Genomic DNA, 24,929 nt, shown 5'->3' with positions numbered 1-24,929 from the left:
AGCTGCTGTCACGTCTAAAGGGAAATCTGGAAGAAGAAAACCATCATCTTCTGAGTCAGATTCAGATGCTGAGCCAGCAGAATCAGATGTTACTGGAGCAGACCATGGAGAGCAAGGAGCAATATCATGAAGAACAGAAACAATACATGTAAGGAAAAAGAGATTTGAATTGTGAAACCTAAAAAAGGCCATCTAGGCAAACATAGAATACAAATCATCTCTCAGGAGTAGAAGGACAGGAAGCAGAATGATAGGTCTACTTGATATATGGCTGGAAGAGAGAATGTTTAAGTAGGAGATATATGTAATGGGAGAATGCACAAAATTTCTTCACATTGCCTTCCTGCAAAGGAATGTTCAGGAGACAGCTGGGCAAACACAGCTCTTTTCAAATAATGTAGATCAACCTATGTGGAAAATTTAGTTATAAAAGATGGAATGCTAAACTCAGTGGTACTTCTCAAAGAAGAGTGGTTTTGGAAAGCTTGGAAAGAGTTTGAAAAACAGCTGAGTTGCTACAGAAATTTAGTCTTATGAGAATCATTTTATATTTAAGTTTGTGAATAATAGCAAATATTCATACTCCTCTAGTTTTTGTCATTTGCATTTTAAGAAATATCTGCTTTGATGTTGTTTTTAAGGGTGCATGTATGCACATACATTGCTGCATCCTTCATGCACAGGGTGACACATTTAAGTGAGATACCCTGCTTAAAGATACTGTACATTTACAAAGAATCCTATTCTCACTGCAAGTGAATTTCTGTTATTGGTATGAAAGAAGGAAGAAAAGTGCTGTTAATCCTAAGATTTTAGTTTCAGCACGTCAGGATGATGTGGGAGTTCCTGAGTTGAGTTTTGTACAGCTTATATGGCTGAAATTTTAGAAATTATTTGCTGAAATTGGCTGAATATGGTTCAGATGTTGTATTCTAACATATTTATCCCAGAGTCTGACAGTTCTGTGGTGGAGGTACATTTGGCCTACTACTTGAATGAAAATAAGATTTGCCAACTTCCACTGTGTAGGTTAATAAAATAAATAATGAGTAAAAAATATAGTTAATCTTAACATCCCCCAAACAAACTCTGAGGTATTAGTGAGTAACCTAGCACCACCATCTACTGTTCTTTCACCTTTCGTGCTTATTGCACAAAAATCATCCATCATCAAATTTGGTAGGGTTTTGCATTTGCACTTTCTAAACAGACTGTGAATGAGCTCAGGAGGATTCTGAAGGTTTGGGATAGGAAGATATTTCAGTCTCTTTCCTCTCTTGGTGTCTCTTGGTCTTCAGTTTTTTGATTATGCTTAATTTCATACAGTTGATTCAGAATATGCTTTTCCCCCTCACAGTGATAAATTGAATGCCTTAAGGAGACACAAGGAAAAACTTGAAGAGAAGATAATGGATCAGTACAAGTTCTATGATCCCGCTCCAAAAAAGTAAGTCCCACGTGGGTTCAGTTCTGCTGTTGTACAGATTTGTGAGAGCAAGAAAGAGCTTTCTTTAACTGGGGATAACAGAAACTTTGTCTAAATAAGGGCAATCTTCACTCTAACTCAGCAAGCTATTCCCTGAAGCAGCAGGTTGTGTTAATGTAGAGCACAGGACCTCACGTGGGGCCCTCTGTATTAATACAGCAATCTGAAACAATATTAATTGTGAAAAAGCCACTTTGCTCCTAATATGGTGACTAAGCAGCACTAGGAGCTTCCAGAGCTGCTCTTTCAAGGGGGATAAGCAATCTGTTGGTGAGAAAGGACTTAAAAAATTATATTAAAAACGACAAAAGGGAGCCAAGCTAACTCCACTATACATAGTTCTGACTGATAGCCTTAGCAAAGAGAGGGATTCAGCTTTAAAGTGATTTCGATTTCTTTCCTCCTCAGTCTGTTCCTATAGTAGAGCTTTCTGCACTGTTAAAATGTCTCATGTGGCTCCATATGTGTAGTTTAGAATTCTAGCAGAGGGAATAGTTGTCTTTCTCACATTTCTCGTGCCAAAGAAATATTTCTGTGAAGTAATTTTGACTTCAGGGGAGAAATGGATCTCCAAGCTCTGTGAAATTTGTGCTGCATTTTTTTTAGCCAATTCATGACAGTAAACAAATAAGAATGTAGGATGGCTTGATGTTTTTAGCACAGCTGTAAACTTCTTTGGGGAGTATTTCTTGTAGAGTTTTCTGAATTCCATTCACAAAACCTGCTTTATCAGGAAAAACCATTGGATTGGAGCCAGAGCCTTAGTCAAACTAATCAAGCCAAAGAAGGAGACTACAAGGGAGCGGTTGAAACCAGCAGCAGAAAGCCCCACATGGCATTCTGAATCCCCAGAGATGGTAAACTCTCCATCTGCCTCCCAGAAATTGAAACATCAACACGAGTCTCAGGATAATACCTCTCAAGGGTCAAACCCTATGGAAGAGAGAGAGAACCCTGGGGGTTCTTCAAACAAAGGTAAGGAATGCCCAGCTTAAAATCAGGAGCTGAAAAATATTTTTAAAAGATGTAATATATAGGATATGTTAATATTCAATCATATTATATTTTGGGGGGGGGGAGTGGTGTTTGGCTTTTTATTTGTTTTGTTTTGTTGGCTTTTTTAGTAAAATAAAAGTATTAGTAAGCAAAAAACCCTAAACTAAAAATTGGAGTAAATCTAGAAGGTAGGGAGTTGGTTTTAACTTGGTTTCTTCCTTTTATCTCATACTTCTTCCTTCAACTTCAGTATGAAGTTTCTTGGTTTACCCGAATGTACTCCATGTTACTGAATAAGTTGTTTGAAATATCTCATTTAGTGGGGTTTTGCAGCAAAGCAGTTTCAGTTTAAAGCTGTATGGTAAAGTAGTGTGTTGTTCAGGAGCAGAGGCTGCTTTTTCAACGGGCTCGATCTGGCTGACAGCCACTGCCAGCAGGTGGTGCACATGCAAAACAAATAATGTGGCAAATGCCAATTTAGCGTAACCTGGTTATTTTGGAGGACTTTGCCATGTTTTGACTTCAAATCAAACTAGGAATTAGTTAATGTAAAATGATGAAATGATTTTTTGTTTTTTGAACACTAAGACAAATGTAAGGAAGGTGGAATGATTACTTTTCCTGTTTAGTTAGCTTATACAGTAAATCAGGTGTTCCTAATAGTGGGAAAATTAAATGAAAGCTCCTCAAAATAAATACTCTGTCATCCTTATTAAAGGTAATATATATCCCAAGCTTTGTTTATTCTACTGAGAGCATTGCTGTCAGCTTCTATATATAGATCATTGTTCTCCAGGAATACTTTTCAAGAGGCAATTTTGAAATTAATACTTGAATAATAATTCCTGTCTTCCTACTGAGGAGTGTGGGAAACAGAAGGGGGGAGCAGCTGAAAAAAGCAGAATTCTTGTTATAAACTACTGCAAGTATCTGTCTGTCTGAAGTTTTTGTTTTGATTGGGTTTTATATTTCTCTCTCCCCATTCTAATCCTTCAAGGTCATTTATTCACTTAAAATAAAAACACATGTCTCAGATCATCCATGTGATTTTAGATCTTGAGGGTTTAATATGCATCTGGATTTCAGCATGGGAATTTGGGCTTGGGTTTCCACAGAACTAGGCCCTTGTGGAGTGCCAGAGATAACAGAAAGTCTCTGTGGCTTCGTTTGTTTTCATGTTATGTGAAACACGCTTACGTGGAGTTCAGGAGCCATCAGTATTAAAGCCTAGGAGACATCTAGGACATTTGAGTATGTTATCACTGAGTAACATGCACACCTATTTGATTTTATATTATTAAGTAAAAACATTTTGGGTGATCTAACAGTGATTTCTTAAAGGACTTGCTTATATTTTATGTGTATGTGTTAATCTATGCGTTAATCTGAGTCAGATTAGCTATGATTAACTATACGTTCATCAGTCCTCCAATATAGGTGTTAGTCATTGTTTAGCCTTTTTGTTTTTACTGGTTGTGTAGTCTTTGATCTGTGTTAAGATGCTAAGTTTTATTTACAATGCTTTTATTTTACCTTTTTTCTTCTTCTTTTTGGGATACCTGGGTGATAACAATTTAGCTGCACTGCGCAAAAAGATTGCCTTTTTGAGAAGCAAAAGCAAGGATAAAGAAAAGTCTCCTAAGTCTCCATCGAATCATCAGTCTTTCTCTAATCGGCTCCGGTTCTGGTCTTCTTCCGACATCCCATCCTCTCCTAATGAACCTCTTTCTTTCCCGGAATTGGGAGTTTTCTAACACCTTCTCTTTAGCATTTATCTTCATTTATTTCTCACAAATATTTAAAAAAAAAAAAAAAACCACAAAAAAAAAAATCCCACACACCTTAAAACAACACGCACACTGATAGAAACACTCAGCATGTCTTTACAATACTCTAAATACAAGCAAAGATTAGTGAACATGGACTTAAGTTTTCCTGTAGAAGATGAATCACTATTGCACACTGTGGATCATTTCTTCAATGCAGCACACTTTTAGGGGACCTCATGGCATACAGTTTGCGTATGTATATTGGCTCTGGTGCATGTTGTAAGTAAGTGAAGTTGCTGTTCGCTTCGATTATTTTCTTGCAATCACATATTTGCTTTGTGTCCAGTTGAAGTGTTGAACTGATTTGCTTTTGCTATGCTTTCTACAATGTTGTAGTCCTACTAAAATACAAATACAGTCTCAAATCCTAGAGACTTTTCCAGTATTCTGTGCCACTAAATGATTACAAAAGGCAGGATTTTTAACATCTTTGCTTTTAAATAATCTAGCTTTGAATACAGAATGGAAGCTACTGGAAAAATTACTCTCAGCCAACTGTCTTGATGTTTGCATTCAAACCTGATATTTAGTAAGGTTTTTCACTTCCAACTATGAAAATTCATCTTGAATTGAGATGAAGTTTCAGTTTCTGCTGCTTCAGTTTCAACAGATTTTTTTGGAAGAAGAAAGTAAATTTGTTCTCTTAAGACAGGGAATAACCTTCATCTTTGATCCATTGCCCAGAATTCTTGTTGCCTCACAGTCATGACCTAGTGGCTTCTGAAATGAGTGTGCAGGTCTAGTCCCCACTCTGTTAGAGAATCATCTGCAGTATGGACAGTATACTACAGCAGAGAGGCCTAAAGATCTCATCCCCCTTCTCATTCTGAGAATTGTCCCTCAGTGGCACAACCAGGGACTCTGGCAGAACAGCCTGTCGCTGCCCATTTTGGGATTTGTAAAGAACATTTGTTTCTTGGACAATTAATATTTTTGGCATCTATGGAAGGTGTTAAGTGCATCTACAAAGTCTGTTAGAAATACAGATTTGCATGCCAAGCTTTAACCAGTAATTGCCCCTCCAGGCACAGCATAAACTTCAGTTCTGAGAGCAAATGCTGGCCCTGTGCTATTGAGCCCACACAAACTGTGGGTTAAAACATTGTTCTTGAAGTCAGCTTCCAGAAGGCATCTAAGATGACAGTAGCTTGATCCATTTCTCTAATACAACTTTACAGCTACTCTGTGCTTTGAACTGTGTGTCCATTGTCTCCGCAAGCTGTTTATTTTGACTACTGCACTCTACTGTGTTTTCAGCATTTAGTTTCTATTACTTAATCAAGTATTCCATAGAAATGTATAAAATGCTAGAATCTTGCATCATTAAGTGTATTTTCTCTAGTAAATTCTTCAAATTTTGTTCTATGTGTGCCTTAAAGTATTACATTCACATTGCAATAAATGAATTAATTTACTGCATCAGTAGAAAAGAATTTTTGAGCTTTCTGAATCTAAGTAGTATTCTAGCAGACAGTTTTTGTTGTTCTCCTGCTAAGATCCCAGGAACTCCACTTAAAAATCATTGCACCAGAACATCATAAGAGCAGCAGAGTTTTAACCTTGTAAAGACTGAACTCTTACCCACAGCAAAGATCTAAACCTGAAAGCAGTTAGCTTAGTGTGGATCATGCTAGATAATTTCCAAATCAGCATTATTTTTCTTTGAGTAAGAGCGTGACTACTGTCACTCCTTCCTTATTCTATTTTATTACTGAAGTGCTTATAAAATGTACCTATAAGGAATAATGTTATGGGAATTTCACACCTCACTTATCTTTTCTGGATTCATGTCTTTGCTCCTTTTCTTCCTCCTTTCACGGTAATTGTTGCATGTATAATATCAACCCTCCCACCAGCACTAAGCAGCCCTTGTCACTCCCACACTTTACAGAGAGCACACATGACTGACAAGCTGGTGGCAGAAATTTCCTATCCACTACTGAACTGTTTATGGAAAAGCTTGCAAAACTGTCGCCTCTGTTGTGCAGTTTCTTTGTGCCTGCTTGTCGTGTTTGTATAGGCAGATAAAGAAAAATCCTCTAGTGCTATTTTTTTTCATTGAATCTTATTTATTTACCTCTTTTCCCATCAGTGCTAATGGACCTAAAGCAAAAAAGGAATTCCCATCACGGAGGCAGCAATGATAATGTTGAAATCTCAGCAGACTCTGCGACAAAACCCTGCTATGTGGAAATGGGTTCCAGAACTTACTCAACCTCAGCTATTCACCTGCACACTTCCACCCCCATCTCCAGGCTCCAGAGCAGACCAAAAGGTGTGTGGTGCATTTGATGCACCAGCTTTTAGCGCCAGTCAGGCATTTCATAGTTCCTACAAGGCTACTAGTGGCATTCAAGTACAAAACCAAAGCACTAGTATTTTTACTCCTACTTTATCTTCTTAATGGTTTAATTGATCAGATACAGGGCTTCCTCAGTCTTGTAATGTCACCAACTTGACAGACCACATTTGAACATCAGTGCTTCTGTGGTTCCCTGCCCCAGTGGACAGAAGGTGGCTGCTCTTCCAGTGTTGGGTCTGTAAAATCTGTTGACCACCTCAGTCTTCTATGCTGCTAGAATGCATTGGAGACTGACCTGAAAGATTAACTTTTCTGTGTTCAATATTACCTTTTATCTTCTTTTCCAGGCTGTAATTCAGAAGATAATCTGTGTGAACAGTCCCCTGAGGTGGAGTTGGCAAGCACCAGACAGCATGGTAAGCTTATAGCATATATGAGTGCTCTAAAAGACCTGTTTCATTGCATCCACGTGAACTGTCCTAGAATATTTTAAATTAGCATAATAGAAGGGGATGTAGTAATGAAGCAACATTTTGGGAATGTGAATCTAAGTATTTCTGGGTTTCTATTGAGGAACTTTTAATGGCTGTTTTGCCAAAATAAATTTTGAAAATGAATGCTGACATTGAGGCAAGTTGCCTTGCCCCAGCAGACTTTTTAATGCATGTCCTACGGATTTGTTGCTGATTTTTCTGGATAGTGTTCAATTCCTTTCTTAAAGGAGTGAACCAGCAATACGAAAAATTCGGGGCGTGGATGCACAGTGGGAACACTGTTGAAACAGCAGCACTGCCTGTTTAGAGATTTGTGGAAGACTTAATTTGCCGGCTGGCTGCCAGCTCCTTCCAAAGAAAACTGAGAAAGAGACAGCAACTTATTGTTGAGCTTTTTCAGTATTTACATTACTTTATAGTTGCTGTAAAAAGAAAACCCAAAACATATTTCTTTGTGCAAAAAATAACTGAGATAAACAAGATGGATGCTAAACAACTTTAAAAATTAAACCAGTTTCTACTCTGTCTAGATTTTGTCATCCTCTAGCTATTATGTTGTTAATGTTTTTAGTTGCACAGGTCCCATTTTAGAAGGCAGACTGTAACCAAGTCTTTTAGGGAATCAGAGAAACTTAAGATCTGCTTGTTCTATGCTTGATTTGTGTTTTTCAGGGTCCAGGCCAAGCAGTTTAGAGAGCAGTAGGAATGCTTCCAGCAGTAGTTCACCTCTCAATTTAAAAGGTAAAGCTTTTACAGCTGAGTTGTGACAAACAGGAAGTGAAATTCTATGAAACTGTATGCAAAATGCCATTTTCTTTCCAATTAATTTTGAAGACTGTTGTTTTGAAATTGTAATGATTATGAAATCTGGACATGGTTGTCTTGGGAATCAAAATTGCTGGCAAGAAGTACTTTTCTAAGATTGATTCTGGCAAGGGATGGCTTTTAAGGCAGGAAGTGTAGTTTTGCTTCAGTCTGACTGGCATCAGTACTGTGGGAAGTATCAGGCCACTCTTAGACTCTTTACAACAACGGGTCCCTGTGGTTCTTACTCTGTACCACACTTGTGTATGGAATCAGTGTGCTCTGGAGATTTACTTTGCTGAATTTGTGCATCCTTGAAGGATGCCTGGAGACCTGACACTGTGGAGAAATCTGCTCTCTGCTTTCCCACTGTCAGGTGCTGGCTTTCAGATCACACAGCCAAGACTGGGAGATCTTCTAGTGACACAGGGGTTGTAAAGAGGCTGCCAATTCTATCTGTGTTATTCCTTGGAGAAGTAATTGTGTTTGTTTAACATAGAGGCTCAAAGTATCTGCCGTAACACGTTTACTAGTCCTGATCTTTCCAAGTTTTGATTGCCTTGGGCTCTGTAGGAGAAGGAAGGTAAAAAATGCCACCCAGTCTGTGTTGAAATAACCCTGAATGATAAAGTTTCTTAGTAAGAAATCTACTGAAATGAGGGCAGAGCAGTGTCATTAATGATAGTTATGCTTCTCCTCAGGTTCGTTAGACCATATGCATGGTAGAACTGAGAGCCTCAGCAGTGAAGATATGGTGCCAAGCAGAGAGGCACCAGCCTTGCTCCGAGACACCTATCCCCTTCACTCTGCTTCTGCCATCTTAAGCCCCAGCAGCAGGCAAGAGTCCTCCTCTCACCGGAATGGTTTGATCTCTTATGATAAATCTCAGAAGAGTAACCCATCTCAGCCTTACCCAGGCAGGCAACGGGCTGCCTCACCTGGCAGTGAGATGGTGACTTTGGAAGAGTTCTTGGAAGAGAGCAACAGGCTGTCTCCACCAAGTGTAAGTAAAGAGAGCTAGATGGCTCATTCCAGATATCAAAAAACTGTTCAAAGCTGATTCGGGAGGATGAGGCCATAGGGAAACAAGGAAAGACAAGATGATCCTTGTTCATATATGTGAGTACTGTTGAATCTTGCAAGATGAATGCGCAGTTTCAATAACTAAGGCGAGATTAACTTTCACATAGCACTCTGCTCACTTATTTTGATGTACCACTTATGACAAGTCAGGCAGATAATTCACTGCAAGTGCTGTGTATTGGACTGCTGGGACTTCTAACCAGCAAACACATGTGGTCAGGGTTTTGTGTTAAACCATCATCAGTTCTCAGGTCCAGGTAGTTTTATTTATGAACTGGTAAGTTTTCTGTGTAATTTTCAGCTGCTAAATTTGTGATTAGGAACAAAACCTAAAATAGTTTTCAATTGAAATGCAAAATATGCAGTTGTTAAAACCATCTCTTAATCTGAAAATATTGGTGCATATGAGAGAGAATATTTTTATTGCCAAGGAAGTTCTTGATACTTTCATCATACTGCACATTTATGTTTTGACTGGCACTGCCCTGTTGGTTCAATGACTGCAGGAATATGTCACTTATTGAAGTGATCAGAAATGAAATGTTTTCTAGATGGCATTTGTCTTTCACTGCTCAGACATGCTGTACAGTAGTGAGGCAGTGCAGTATTGAACATGTTAATATCTTAAGAACAATTAATTGGTAGTGTAAGTGAACCGATGTTTCTGTTTCATGAATGCCTTGGTGAAAGTGTTGAAATCAGCAGAGCTGTACTATTTTATGGCACCAGTAAATTTTCGTCCTTGAATTTTCAGAGCAATGTTTAAATATACCTCCTCCTCCCTCATTATCCTAAGTACAATTCGTAGCTTATAGAGATGTGTAAAATTATTATTTTTGTGTGTGTCTGTAACTACCTGACCATGTCTCCATTTTCATTCTTTCTGTCATCCTTGTTCCTTTTCAGCATCGGCGCAGTTTAAATGAGAGTGAAATGATTTCATTGCACCAATTTCTGTTAGAAGCTGATGCACTGTATCCCTCTTGCTACTCCCCATGTCCTTCCATTCCTCAGGAACATTCGCAGTCACTTGAATCGCTCCTCAGTCATTCATGTCCCGACAGCGTGAGGCACAGGACAGGCAGGGGGAATAGGAGATCTGCTTCACTATATATCCCCAGGGTATCCATTGTTCTTGTTATGAAGGCAACAGCTCCAACTTACTACAGCTTTTGCTAGCATATTAATACCTATAGAAGCATTCTGTAACTCTTAGTTGTTAAAGGCTGCCAGATCACTTGCATTAATTGCTCATAAAGTATTTCCAGTGCTTGTTCATACACGTGCGTGTTTTTGGAGGACTAGTCATTCTGCAATGTTAATATGTGTAACAGCTGTTTATATTGAAGTTAAAAATAACCCTCACGCTTTAACGTTTAGTTGAGCATAGAAATCTTCACGCTGTACTATTACCACTGCTGGTGTTTGCTTCTGCAAAACGAGTTTTTTTGACTGGAAGAAATATTTGGCACACTAGCAAAGTGAATATATTAAGCTTTAACATACTTCCTGGAGAAACAAAGTAAATTTCATGAGCTTGTTCAGCATGTTTTTTGTGAAAACAGCATGGCCCTCAACTATTCTGAGCATGCCTTGTACTAATAATCCAAAGGCAGCGGATCAAACATCACCGTTTTTGGATTGCATGGACCATCTCTGTGAAATATTCGTTGTATGGTTTTTTTTACTGCCAGATTAATTGTCAGACTTGAAATTTAAAAAGTTCATTGTAGGCAAACAATCATATCTCCATTTTTGTAAAGATTTTTTGTACGTTTTATTTTATCGTACACACAGCTTTTTGCATATATAGTATATTGACTAGGAGAGGTGAGGGGAATCAATGAAACTTTCTTGTAATGCTAGCACATCTCCCCAAGGTATGGTCTCCTGTTATGTTCCTGAAGTTATGGTAGAGAGTTATCCAGATGAACTGTATTCTGGAAGATGACAGACATCATTGATATCTGCTGATACCAATGCTGATGTCATTAATATGATATTGATGTTACAGTGACAGTGGCTGATGGAAAAGGAAGCAAAAGAGCTGCTGTCCAGCTTGCAAGTGAAACAAAACTTTCAAAAATTATGACAATTAACCTGGCACACGAGGCTGTCATGATCTCATTATGATGAGCACGTTATTCCTTGATTTGGATTTATACCCATTTTAAACATTTATTTCTTCTGTTCCCCACTTTAAATATAAAATCTGTGGTTGTATTTGGTTTGAATTAAGTGGGAAGGAAGATGATGCGAACACAAAGTCCTGTGTGATTCTTTAAACAAAAAGTGTTGTCATTAATGTGACGTACGTATTTTCTCACACCAGGACACCTCCAGTAACAGAGATGACTTGCTCAGCGATTATTTTCGGAAAGCAAATGAGCCTTCAGCTACTGGGAACTTGCTGGTTCAGCCATCCAGAAAGGAGGCTGCTAAGATGCCCACTAGTCTTGTTGCTCCAACTGTGAAGATGACCATTGTCAATGAAGAAGGAAGAACAGCTAAACCTGGAAATTACTTGAAGCCAAATCTTAGACAAGTGGAACCCACTCTGGCAAACTCCCAGGGGGGGTCCCTTAAGCTTCCTCACACACCACAGCACCAGCCTGGCAGCGGGATGCGGCATATGGCACAGCCTCAGCAGCCTGGAACCACGAGCAAGAGGAGCACGTCCCTGAGCAGGGCATTCAGCTTAGCCTCTGCAGACCTCCTCAGAGCCACTGGCCCAGAGACCTACAGGCAGGAGAGCGCTCAGAAGTCAGCAGAGCTGCATGGGGGCAAGGATGTTGTCAGTCAGAGCACCAGGGCTTCTGTGCCAACGAGCTCCCAGGCAATCTTAAGAGAGAGGCCACAGTCTGCAAAGGTGGCAGGTTCCTTGCAAGGTGTCGATTCCCGCTGTCGGCAGCTGGACGCAAGGCGCCTTTCCCTGGCCCCACCGAAAGATGAGAGGCCACTCTCCTTCTCTCAGTTCTCTGCCTCACCCACTGCATCCACCAGCAGTCTGAGTGCCCAGCAACCAGAGCATGTGAACCCTGGGCAGCACTACTCATCTGCATCGCACACTCTTTCAAAAGTCAAACCCAAGCCAACCCCTCGTACTGAGGAGCTGGCCACAGGGGCCCCTGGCAGAGCTGTTTCCAGCAGCACTGAGGGAAATGCTTCCTTAGGGCATGGCCAGGGTGATGCCCTACTTACTAAGTGCCAGGGCAAACTGCAAGAAAGCAGTGCTGAAACTGTAGAGGAGCCTGTGAGAGGAAGCAGCTCCAACAGCACTCCCGGGTCTCCTGACCCCCAGGGGGATCAGCAGACAGTTTGGTATGAGTATGGCTGTGTGTAACCCACAGATGCAGCTATAGTATGTGTGTTTGCTATGGCTGTCCAGGTAACATTTATCTAGACACTGTCAGGTCTTAAAAGGCATCACCTGCATGCTGCTCTCAGGGTTCTCTGGGTGCCCTTTCCTAGTTAGACAAAGTGTGATTAAGAGAAGCAAGGAGCAAAACCCCAACCCTTTTACTGACACTGTTGTGCCTAAAAAAAGTGGAAGTCTGGCCTAATCTCACAGCAGACTTGGCACCTGATTCTCATAGGTGCTCAGCATTCCCCACTCCAGAGAAGCTTACCAGGGTCCTCTGTCATTGCTGCACCGTGCACCCTTTTTGCCTGCATTAAAGAAAAATTTCACAGGTTGTGTGTGTGCTAAACCCAACCCCACCATTGATAAATAATTTAACCATTCTGGAAAGGTCATATAAAAGCCAAACTTCTCCCCCAAAACCAGAACTAAGTGCTTGTCTTAAGTAGTGTAAAGATAAAGTTGAAGAGCAAAAGTCTGTGGCTTTAGCTGTGGATCTGGTAAAATCAGTTCTTCTTGCCACAGCAACATGTTATAGAGGTATTGTGTAGACTTCAAGGGTCACATCTCAACCTTCCCCTCTGAGACTGTGTAAACACAGAGGCCAGCCTAATGACCCCATTGCCTTCACTATAGTTGCAGCTCAGTGGATCCTTGACTCTGCAAGCAGAGTGGTGCTGCCTTTTGAAACTTGTTATACCTTTTATAAAAACACTGGAACTAATGCAGCCTTTCAGGGGAGGTGCCATTTCAATTGCAAGGGTGGCATCTCGTGTACAAAAGTGTCTTGTAAGTATGTATATAAGAAGCTCAAGTACTGTATAGGAATGCTGTGTAAATTGTGTTATGACATACTTGTGTGCATGACAGCCCACATCCTAAGTGGTATGTGGGATTTTGTCTCTTAGAAATCCTTGTTTATGTCTCCAAGAACTTTTCTCAGTATAGAAAGCAAAATAATTTTGTATACATGTGAAAGAAATATACTTCTAAAAATCTATTTATGTGCAAAAAGTTCCTTGTATGTTTCTGTCCGGAGTGTCATCAGCTGCTTATTGTATATATGATCAAATGTGTATCTTTAATTCCATGTTTGTAAAGCTGTTTTTCTTGCAATAGACTAAATCCTTTAAAAAATACTTGTTTTGCTGGTTCTGATTTAATTTAGTAAAAGCTAAAACTGATTCATTTGATGATGTTTTTGTTATCTAATATGTAGTGATCCCATTCTGGAAACTACAAAATTGTTTATAATAAAGCTCAAATAAAATAGATTGATGTTGTACTGTTTTCCTTGGAAAAATAAAAAAAAAAAACACAAAAGTGTGATTCATAGTCTGGATGGACATCTGTCTGCAATAGCTCTTTGTAAGACTCAGTATTGATTTGCATCTCTGTGTGGCAGAGTTGCATTCATTTTTATAATGTTACCATGGAAAGTGCATCAGAAATCTTTTCATTTAATTGTGACCTCTTTACTGAAGACTTTAGGAAGGTTGATTATGCAAATTAAATGACTTCCAGGTCGCTGTAGAATAAGACCATTAAATTTTTATGTTTCTTTGACCGATTCAGGCAAGGCCAAACATGCTGTCAATTTTGACCAAGCTTGTATTTTGTACAATCTTTTTTGTGCTTAACTCTCAGGATGCCTTATAAAAGTGAGAAATTATTCATCTTTCAACGTAAAGAGAATGGCAAAAGGCGCTTTCTGCCTTCTGTACTGTGTTAATTGTAAACCATAGTTTTGCAACAAATTTAAAATTATGTACTATATGGCAATTTTAGAACACGCTGAGTGATTTTGGTAAACTAAAATTCTTCTTACAGAAATTCACTCTCAAAATGGATTCTTGGCTAGACCACTAAAGGTTTAAGACTGGTATTTCTCCTTTGTTTCAGCTCCCTTTTGGAGGGCATGTGCAGGCTGGACTGCTGAGGAAGCGATCTGTGAGTTGTCAGTTACTGTAGATCTGCTTTTGCTGTAAATACCTACCCAGTGACACACCTTAGTTGTCAGTTTACCTTCTCAGTTCTAGTGAGTTTGAATAAAAAGGCAGTAAGTACTTACATAGTACCATTCAGGTATGGGAGGATTTTAAATACAGAGGTTATACAGTGGAACAGCTGTTGAAGCTCGCAGTGCTGTGGCCCTTAGGCCTTCCTGGGAATGTTAAGGAAAGTTTTGATGTAGATGCTTGTCCTGCCATGGCAGGTGCAGTTATTTTACAGTCTACTCAGTTTGCTAATTGTTGTCAACTCTCCTTTGACACACACGGTGGCTCCCAGGCTGGTGTGCTCCCACCGTGTGCTGCTCCATCAGGTGCGGAACAAGGTGGGTGGAAGAAGGCCTGCCCACAGTGAAGGTGCTGCTACGCTTTGTCTTTCTGAGGTGCCCGGAGCAGTCATTGGTAGGATAAAACATGTTTTGGTGTGTGAGAGCTCATGCAGAGAAGTCAATTGTGTTTAGAGAGAGAGAATAATCAGCACATCCTCCTGCCTTTGTGATGGTGGAGGTGGTGTGAGGCACCAGCTTGTGTGAGGTGGCAGGAGCTGCTGGGAGAGGTTTTCCTGTGGTGGAAAGGGATGTAGCAGAGCTGCCAGACCATTTCTTGATTCCTTCCAAGAAGTGAAGGTGAAGTAGGTGTTCCAATTTGCACAGCTTTGAAGGCTGCTGTGACCCACTGTGCACGGGCAGGCAGCCGGGCTGGGCTGTGGGAAGGCTACAGATCGAGCCTCCAGCTGCAGCTGTGCTCCACTGACTGTGGGACCCAAGGGAAGAGGGCCTGGGCTTCAGCACACTGGCTTTTCCCAGTGGGAAAAGAGCATGCTTACATTTCCTGACACAGAGGGCAGCTCTCTGAAGGTTGCTAAGCAGTGCTTTGAATGGTTCTAGACGCAACGCTTCAAGTAACGCCGTTCAGTGATGGGAGTGCCTCAGTTTGTATATGTGGCTCATTAATTCTCTAGATTGTGTTTTCTGTTACAGGATAGATTTTTGAAGGGGATCCCATCCCAAGGAGGCAGCTAATAGGTTTCCAAGAAAGCCAAGGGGATGTGCCTTTGGCAACACCCACACCCTGCACTCTGAAGTCAGTGAAGCTGCTTGACACGAGGAAACAAATTTTGCTTAAAATTGCACGTGCTGCATGATGATGATGATGATGTTGGTTTGAAGTAAAATAAATGGCTGCTGTGGAAATGGCTTCTAGGGAGTTGGTGTGCTCTTTAGTGAGCACACCAACTCCTTACCAAAAAATCCTATCCTTTACAGAGGTACCATGTCATGGAAACCTTTTTCCTGTTACATATTCTTCAGCTGTTCCTCAAACCTGGGACTTGATTGTGAAGTGAACAAACCTTTTCTGATTCCAGTTAATTGAGAAGAATTAAAAAATAGAATTTACTTTTTTTTTCTGTAATGAGGGAAGTTCTAAGTGCTAAGGATGTTGTAAAAATAGCTACTGCTTAGCTTAGAAAAATGGTGCATCAGGAAGCAGCATGTGGTTGGAAATTATTTCTGATTGTCCAGATGTTTGGAGGCATGTTATTTCAGCTACAGGTAAATGACTTTAATACAGAATATGGCATAAATCCTCCAGAAATCATTAGTTCATGGGAAAGGATTACAAACTGGACGTTGAACTGATGTGAAGATATCAACACAATTTCATTTTTTTTTCTCATTAAACATGAACCCAGCTGTCCTGAGACCATTTGAATTCTGGTTTTTCATTTTTAGATGAAAGGGGAGTGGGGGGTGGAATCAATAATAAATCTCACCAGAAAACTTTATCCTAAAAATTGCTTCTCTACCCACCATAATAATAGAATATCAGTTCCTAGCAGCACTGGAGATGTTCAAGGCAAGGTGGAAAACTTGGGAATGTTTTTACAAATTGCCAGTACCAGGCAGAACCAACCTGACCTAACAGTGCAGAGTGAAATAGTTCAGTTACTGAAAATAACAAATGAAGTTATCATTATGAAGGGTTGCTATACTTGAAAATTAGACTGGGATGTGAAGATCTGTCTTGAAAGTTGGTACTAGAGGCTGCCGCAAGAACTAAGAGAGAATGGAGTCAGCTGGAAAAGGGTGAAAAAAATTATGCTTTAAGAGAATACTGACAGGAGTTTTAAGTGACTGTGAGAAGCTATGGCAAGTTTTGCAAAATTAAATGGTGTTCTTCCAGTCAGAAGGATTTTTTCAAAAGTATGAAGAGAACAGTAGAGAACAGAAAGCTGCTGTTCAAAAGCTTCTCAAATGGGACAGTCCTTAAAAGGCTAACCCCTGTCCTAAAGACTGAAATGTAAGTTGATGAAGTGTGACAGAAAATTGAGGTTTGTTCAGATTTGGAGGATTGTGAAGAATCCCATTAAAGAGTAACAAGGATGAGTGGGGAACCCAGTGGGAGACTACTTGTGCTTACCCCAGCTGAAATATGGAAGAGACAGTTTATTTATTGACTGTTGGGGGCTTTAGGATATAGTGGTAGGGAGGCAAAATTGGAATTTTACTGACAACGGGACAATGAAAATGTTATTCCACAGAAACTAGGAACGTAAAACATGTCCAAAACAAACCACAGAATACCATGGAAACTAATGTCAGCTCATCATTCCCAGATGTTCTCATCAGCTCTAGTTAAAATACTTGCACATTTTTAACTAAAGAATATCATAACTGAGTATTATGTAGCTCTGATGGTGAGACTGTGCCAAAATACAGACTGTGTATTGCATACCAGAATGAGGAAGAGCCATGGATCTGAGCACTGGCACTAGCCTGTGAAAAGCTGCGTTGCACAAAGGGAAAGCAACAGGAGCCCAGCTCCCTCCTCTGATAGTGACACCCTATGGCATGGTCTGAAAGTTGTGCTAAAGGAAGGAATGCTTGGGAAGGGAAAAATGAAGCTGTTGGTGAGACTCATTGCACCAGGCTCTTAGGAAATCAAATAGATTAATATAATAACATAGTGTTATTATGGCTTTGATTTATGATACGAGACAGTTTATGGGAGAGTTAAACAGCCTCTGCTTTAAGAAAACATTATTAAGTAAAATATAAGAGCCTCCCCCTTTCTCTCCAACATCAGGTGCTGGCTGCCTTTGGATTCAGGATGGAGCTGGGCTACTACACTTTGAACAGTGAGCACCTTCTCCATGTAAAAATCCCTGAAATTTGCAAGTTAAAGATCACATCACTTTTCCAGTAGTTACCTGCTCTGGAAGTTTGAGATACATTACTGGCAAGTAAAGTGCAGTTTGCATTTGGGAACACACTGCTAAGGAAGAACATGAAAGTTTGAGAAGGATATTCCAGTTGGAGAAGCACAGCTTCCCAGTGGCCTGCTGAGGCATTTCTAGAGACTTGCATTGGAGAAAAGAGGGAGTTTTCTGCAAGAAGTGGGAAAGTATGTCTTGAGGAACTGAAGTGAGCATTTCATAGTGCTACCACTCTGATTGTTTTACCATTCAGCAGGGTATTTTGGAAGTTATGGCATATGAAAGTCTGTTCCCTTCCTGTTTTAAATATCTCTGACCAAAATTATCCCATTCTTGTTAAACCCATGAAAAATACTTCCTTGCACCTTTGCAAGAGGATTTTTTTTCTCTAGTTATCTAAAACTTGCACTTGCATGTGTGTGCACTGGGCCCATAAAATACCTAATCCACAGATGTGTGTTTTAAGAGCTGCTGGTTACCTGGGGATGTTCAGCTGCAGCATCTCAGCTTCTACAGAGATGGAAAGCTCCCAATGAGTTTGAGAGTGCTCCTGTAGGACCCTTGTGGCTGTTTGTAAGTGAAAGTAGAAGAAATTTTGCAAATCAGGGAAATGTCTGTGAAGGGAAAATCTTGAGAATTTTTTTTACAGTAGCAATCCTCTGAACAAGGATTGCTTGCTCATAGCAATGCAAAAGCCTGTCAGAGTTCAAAGAGCAATCTGGATGATGCTTTTCATCATATGGTTGAGTGTTGGGTAGTCTTTCAAAGAGTAGGGTGTTGGACTTAATAATCTTTATGGGTCTCTTCCAACCCAACATACTCTGTGATTCTGTGAAAAGGCAGATGGAGAAAACAGGCAGGCACAAACTGTAGGGGATAGACCTTCAATTTCCTCAGCCTCTTGGGTTTGCTTACAGCTTATTTGGTCTGTAAGTAAATGATACAAAGGGGTAGAATGCTTTAGAAGGCTGTATTAACAGTGTTGTGTAAGCAGGACTGTACAACCTATGTACTCCATTTCCATCATACCTCCCAGCTATCTAATAAAGTTGTTCCTTCTCAATGTAGACTAGTTTTGGATCAGTTAGGTCACAAAAGGTTTAAACTGGCATCCAGTGAGGAACCATTATGTACTCTCTGTAATGCAGCTTTGGAGCCTTCATTGACACAAGGATCTCCCTGCTGTTGCTACTTTTTCTCATGTTTCCACACAGCATCTTGGGCCTGGATAACTGATGCTTAAAGGAGGTGGGTTATGTGTGTTTGATGGGAAACAGTATATTTTTAATGTATTGGTATGCTCTTAAAACCACTTCTTCTAACAGCAACGATGGGTGTGTGTTAGTAGAAAATTCTTTGCATAAAATATTCAAAGGAGCTTTCTTGCCAGATCCTGTCCTACAGCTCAGATAGTGCAACCAGCTACCACAGTCTGGTCAAGCCCACTTCATCTCTAGCAACTTTCCTTCCTCCATGACTTCTCCTTTCCAGCACTAGGCACCTCTCTGTTCTTCAACCCAGAGTGTTACCTTTAACTGTTTCCTACCCCCGAGTTCACTTTTTTTACCTTGTCTCCCTCAAGATCTAGTTGCAGCTTACTCTTTCCATGCCTGCTTCCATCACTAAAGATCACTGTCAGCCAGCTTTCACGTTTTTGCCATTTTTCCTTCCTGTTGTCATGTCTGTATACAACTCTCCCCTTGCCTAAGTATCTCTTACACAGTCCCATCTTCACGTCTTGAGGTCAGTTTGTAATCCTGATCTCAGTATCTGTTCTCAGTGCTTTCTGATGCTTCCTTAGCTCCTCATCTGCTGTTGTCTCAAATGTTCCCCACACTGCCTTGCGTTATCCTTCTTCAGTCTGCTCAAACATTTTGCCCAAATACACAGTGCAATCAGTCCAAGGGGCCTTTCTTCCCTCTCATCCCTCCATAGTGATCTTGCAGTCACTGTCTTCTCATTGTGCCTCTTCCCCACATCCTCCTTTAGCTCATTTGTACTGCTCCATTTTACTCTTTGTGTTTGTGACAAATGATGACTAAGCCTTGAGGTAGCAGATACACCACAGAGCCAGTCTTTTTTTCAGATCTCAAAATCTTATTGAGATGTCCTTCAAACATTTCTTCATTACAATAAACACAGAATTCTACAACCTGTGCAGAGTTTTAATGCAAGATCTTATAATAATTTCTAAGCTTGTTTGTTACACATTTTAGGACCAGCAGATAGTTTTGATGGTTAAAGCTTTGTGAAAATTACCTAACACTTAAAAATACTAACAGGATGATAGATGCATTTAAGAAGGTCCATATCACTTTTTTGCGTAGTGGGGCAATATTGTTTCTATTTAGTCTTCAGTATTTGTAACAGTAGGAATTTTCACATCGTTTTCATTGTTTTAAAATTTCCTTCCTTGCTTATTTTGGCTTCTTTAATTGAAAAAAAGCTTGGAATTCCTGAAGCCCAGTTCCACTACCCACATTTAGCTCCCATGAACAAAGATTCTTTTCCTTGTTTATTTAACCAACCATATCGATGGCAACAGAGTCCCATTTGGCAGATTCTGACTTCCCCTCAGCCTCCCAACCTATCCTATATGAACAAGTGGTTGTTCTCTTCTTATGTAATCGGGCAAGTGAATGAAAACAGATACCAATAAGACTTTATTGTATCAAATTTCATCCACATGAAGTTTTGTAACTAAAATCAGAAGAAATGTTACCTTCACATGTTAAACTCTAGCAGGTTATATCTGTTTAACACTGTTAATCTGGAAAAGGAGAGTATACTTAGAAGGGAATATAAAACTGAAAGTGAGAAGGAAAGCAAAAAGTGAACTCAGTGACCCCTGTATTGTTTTTAGCACAATGTCTTTGCAGCAATGTTTTATGGCTAACACCATTATCTGAAGAACTATATACAGCCATACTTTGACTGTCTACTGCAGTTACTGAAGATCAGGGACTGTTTTATCCTTGAAGTATTGGTTCAAGGGCATTTAGGCCCCATCATCCTCACTGCATTGGGGCACTGGTATATGGGCCACCTCATGGCTACAGTTCTTCTCAAACTGAAATTCCCAGATCCATGCTAATAGGGGGAAGAGCAGCAGCACAGAAGTTCAAGTCCCTGTGGCTATCCTTCCTGAAGAACTCCACTTACCTCTGACCAACCTTCTTTTCCATAGCTGAAAGGAAGTTCATGCATACATTTGCAGTGGGTCCAGCTGGTTACTCCCAACACATCCACAATCATCCATGGGTCCTGCACGCAACCAGTAGTTGCAAGGCCACACATCAAAGCCAGTGTCTCTTTAGTGGCATAATAGTTGGGGAAAAAATTAGTTCAGTCTTTTCTGTAGATAGCAAGAACAGAGATATTCTAACCTGGACTCTGGAGTAGCTGTGATGACTACAATAATTCCACTGCCGTTGCCTCCTAGATTTTTGACAAAACTTTTTATACATTCTGATAGTCTTTGCATAGAAACTTCTACATTTGTGTCTGTGTATTTGTATTGTTCAGTATTGTGAACAGAAACAGGCAGAGCTCCAGGACGGATGTGTAAGGTTCATATCACTTCATTCTTTGCTCTTACTGTAAGAGGGAGGCCTTTCTCCCTTTATAGGCAAAGGGAAGAACCAGCTACCCGCAGCTGTACTACAGGGCACGCTAGGATAAGCCAACTGCCCTCTACAAGGCCTTAATCCTCTGCAGATGATGACTGCTAATGCACATGTACTGGTAGGGCTCCAAGTTTACCTCCAGGAAGCCCATTTCTAGTGTGCAAAATGAAGTTCTCTGTGTTGGATGTTGGCAGTCTAGGTGCAAAAATTGTTAAATTATACTTTTAGTGTAAATGAAACATGTTCCCTGCCTCAGGAAGACACCAGAGAGGCATATGGTATCTAGCAAAAAACACCTAACAACCCTGTGGGGATGGCTTGCTCTCCCTATCTAGATTACTGACCCCTCGCTGCCCTTCCACGTTCCTACCTCTGCTGAGGTGGGCAGAAGTAGGAAATGTTGAGTGCTTTTGGATTTTTGTTTTGAAGGAGCTTGGAGAACACCAGCATGGCAAGGACAGAGAGAATTCCCTGCTGGTCACACATTCCTGTGACAAGCTGAGATGATCTCAGTCTGTATTAATATGCTGAGCTTTAATTTGTGGCAGAAGATGCCCAGTTTTCCTGAGTTCCCAAAGGCGTTGCCAGTCTTTTTTCACCTTGCAGAAAGTAGCTGCTGAAGGTGCCAATTGAGAGCCAGTTTGGTAACCTCTGAGCCAGGAGAGAATTTATACCTGATGAAGGATGGTCTCACAAGGAGGATCCCTGGAAAGGGATAAGGTAGGTTGAATTATGAAAGCGTAAGTACCCCAAGCTAAATTACCTGGCCTCAGATTGCATTTCTAGCCCTGCAGTGCCTGGCTGATGCACAGCCAGAGTTGTGCTGGCCAGTGTGAGAGAGAGCTGAGGGACTTACTCACAAAGTCAGCTGAAAGGTGCAGCTCACTGTGAGTGGAGGCTGTGAAAGGGGTCCCCTTCATGTCCTGACTCCATCTCTTCCTCTGTGGGGCATGGCGGTGAATGGGATAAAAGTCTGGTCATATGTGTTACGAGCAGAAATTAAAGGTTTTAAAATAACTAAGGATTGGGTACATCTCCAAACAGTCACCATTTGAAGGATGAAAGCTCCCAAATAGCCAGTGTCACATGTGAGAGACCTCAGGAGGATAATCAAGGGCCACCTCACATATTGTCATGGTGTCAGCAGCAGCTCTTCAGGGCTGGTGCTTTGCATCGGTGCTGGCTTTCCCATGCTCCTGGCAGTGCCCTGACACACATGGTGCTCTGCTTAGTGAGCACTTTGTCTCCTTTCTTTCTTGGGGATACAAGCTTGGTGCTTTTCTGTTGGAACACAGAGCTGAGCTGTGTTGAATCTGGAGGAGTGGGAATCCTGCAGGCTTTGAAGAGAATCTGGGAAATCCCATGAACTCAGGCACCGAGAGGGAGGAGACTCTGTCTAACCTGATAGCTGCCAGCACAGTGGCAAGAGCAGATAAGCTGACATTTCTTCTGGAAGTGGAAAGGTGGCCTGGGTGATTGAGCTTATTTGTGAGATGTATGTTAGGCAATAGCATTTTTCACTGGCAACCCTTGAAGCCAAGCTCACCACTTGGGGCATTAAATGATTTGACCAAAGTGAGCAAAAAGCTAGAATTGCCACTTGCACCGAGTAATAGCTATTTGTCAGTTTTAATAACTACTGTATAATTCATGGAGATAAAAGGCTACCAAAAAATGGTATTTCTTTTCATTTTCAGAGTTTTAAATATGGTCCAGTACACAACTGCTGAGTGTGTGTGTGTGTGGTAGAGGTGGCAACAGATTGTTCTGCCCCCTTGGAAGTGATGAGGGCAGGTGGCCCATGCCACCAAATCCCTTTATTTTAGTCACCTGCTTTACAGCATCTGCATGCTTAGATAAGCAAAATAGAATGGATATAAAACCAGGGGTTTTCTGCAGTTTATTTTGTTCTGTAATTTTCTGAGTGGAGGTTTGTTGACGTGATGGCACTTGCAAGGCCTGATTTACCAGATGGACCTATGTTGTGTCTGATGACCAAGGCTCTACTTTCTCAGTATTCTGGCCACCTGTATCCAGCATCTGTCTAACACATCTTTGAGCATGTTCATCATGACAAGACAATTGAAACAAAGGTGGAAATTAGGAAAGAGATACTGCCCACGATGTCAATTCCACTGGTGCCTCTGCTTTCCCCAGCACCCAAAGGATAATCACTGTCTGTGGATCTTCTCAGGGTTTGTTCCCAATCTGCAGCCTGACTCTGCAGCAGGTGAAAAGCTTTCCCTGCAGCCACCAATGAGAACTGGACACCACAGTGATCTCTGCCCCTGGCAGGCTCTTGGGGAAGGTAAGTGGTCCAACATAATGCCCTGTTGCTCTTTACTGCAGAGTAGCACACATACTACTAAGGAAGTAATTGCACTTCATTTTTTTAATATTATCTTTTATAAAATCTATAATAAAAGAGTTGCAATACCCACGGGTACATAACCATAGATTAAAAGGCACTGGAACAAATGTTTTACTTCACTTCCTGAAAGATCACAGCCTGTTAGATTTTCTTAATATCTGTATTCTTATGTATGTATATAAAAATACATATAAAAATAAATAATAAACACTAAATGAGTACAAAATAAAAATTTAAAACCACAAACAAAAAACAACAACAAAAAACAAATCGGAGGAGGGAGCTGTGGTCCTGATAAATTTGACACCAACCATTCATATTCCTTAATACTGCACAGGGTGTCCTCTGGCTGTGCTCCCAGGATCCTGTGCCTTGCCTGTTCAGCCAGATGTGCTGTCTGCCTCTCTGACATCCTCAAAACAGCATGGTGAGCCTGCAAAGGACTGTTCCGTGCTTGTTGCAGCCTTTTCTGGCCATGTTCAAGAATTCCCTATTTTTTCTGGTGCATCCCTCCTCAGAAACTTGGAGGGGTTCCTTAACCCTGTGGAAAATTTTAGACCTCGGATCTGCCAGAGGCCCTGGCAGAGGAAGGGCTCTGCCATCTGGTAGCCTGTCATACCTGAAGAGCCCTTTGTCTGTGTTCGGAATGTAGAATTATTTTTGATCCTGCTTCTGATGTTAGCCATGGGTACTGCTGGAATATTTCCAAGTTTTGTAAACGCTCTTGTATCCTCTCCCTGGTTTTGTTTGTTTTATTTTTTTCTATTTTGTTTCTGTGCTTATGTCACTCTGCTTTCCACCAGGTTGGAAATAGAGAACATGTCTTGGAGTTTCCTGCTTAAGGTTTCTGTTTCCAGGCTCGCTGTCCCTGGCCATCCTTGGAGCACTGTTGCCCATTGCAGTGAGCAGAAGGGAACACTGGCTAAGTGCTCTCCTGAGCGTGCAGTGACACTGGTGTCCCTACAGCAGCATGGCAGAGTGTTGCAGAGGGTGAGTTATGTACCAGTTTAGGGCCTGAACCGGTAACAGCTTTTGTTTCCAGTTTCAGTGGTGGAATTCGTAACTACCTGTGTTTTTAAGAGTAGTGTGTTTCAGTCTGAGAGACAGAGATTTTAATACATATCCCATGATGCAGCTTTCACTCCTGTGGGAATAAAAATAGTGACGTGAGTTAACAGGAGGTCAGGTTTTTCATCTGCTACAGTCTCCCTGAGTGACCTTGGACAAGCCCTTTGATCTGTTTATGCTTCAGTCTGTCTGTGTAGACAAGAGAGGAAGGAACTGCCCTGCACCCCTTGCAGCCCTTGCTCTTTCACAGTCAGAGAAGATGCTTCCTTGTGCAGAGATCACC

General features: G+C 40.9%; 1 protein-coding gene and 1 long non-coding RNA gene across 4 annotated transcripts in view; both read left to right on the top strand.

The window, feature by feature from the left end:
- Positions 1–13,629, top strand: part of CCDC88C (coiled-coil domain containing 88C) — a 103,509-nt gene extending 89,880 nt beyond the window's left edge. The window contains exons 23-31 of one of the 3 annotated variants that reach the window (XM_032690732.1): positions 3–148; positions 1,358–1,447; positions 2,220–2,461; positions 6,404–6,586; positions 6,961–7,029; positions 7,780–7,848; positions 8,613–8,914; positions 10,009–10,116; positions 11,327–13,629. In XM_032690732.1, coding sequence (XP_032546623.1) covers positions 3–148; positions 1,358–1,447; positions 2,220–2,461; positions 6,404–6,586; positions 6,961–7,029; positions 7,780–7,848; positions 8,613–8,914; positions 10,009–10,116; positions 11,327–12,337 — 2,220 coding nt within the window. In that variant the 3' untranslated portion in view covers positions 12,338–13,629. Of the gene's footprint in view, positions 1–2; positions 149–1,357; positions 1,448–2,219; positions 2,462–6,403; positions 6,587–6,960; positions 7,030–7,779; positions 7,849–8,612; positions 8,915–9,900; positions 10,117–11,326 lie in introns of all 3 variants that reach the window. The other 2 variants (XM_032690731.1, XM_032690733.1) reach the window with 2 other exon arrangements.
- An 858-nt stretch (positions 13,630–14,487) lies between these two features.
- On the top strand, positions 14,488–23,504 carry LOC116788755. The gene is made up of 3 exons (XR_004357756.1): positions 14,488–14,690; positions 21,814–21,927; positions 23,402–23,504. It is a non-coding gene; the product is annotated as an uncharacterized LOC116788755 (long non-coding RNA).
- The last annotated feature ends 1,425 nt before the right edge of the window (positions 23,505–24,929 follow it).

This window comes from Chiroxiphia lanceolata, chromosome 6 (assembly GCF_009829145.1).
Source record: "Chiroxiphia lanceolata isolate bChiLan1 chromosome 6, bChiLan1.pri, whole genome shotgun sequence".
NCBI classification, from domain to species: Eukaryota; Metazoa; Chordata; class Aves; order Passeriformes; family Pipridae; genus Chiroxiphia; species Chiroxiphia lanceolata.
The sequence above is the reverse complement of the archived record's forward strand: the minus strand, read 5'-3'. Positions and strand labels throughout refer to the sequence as shown.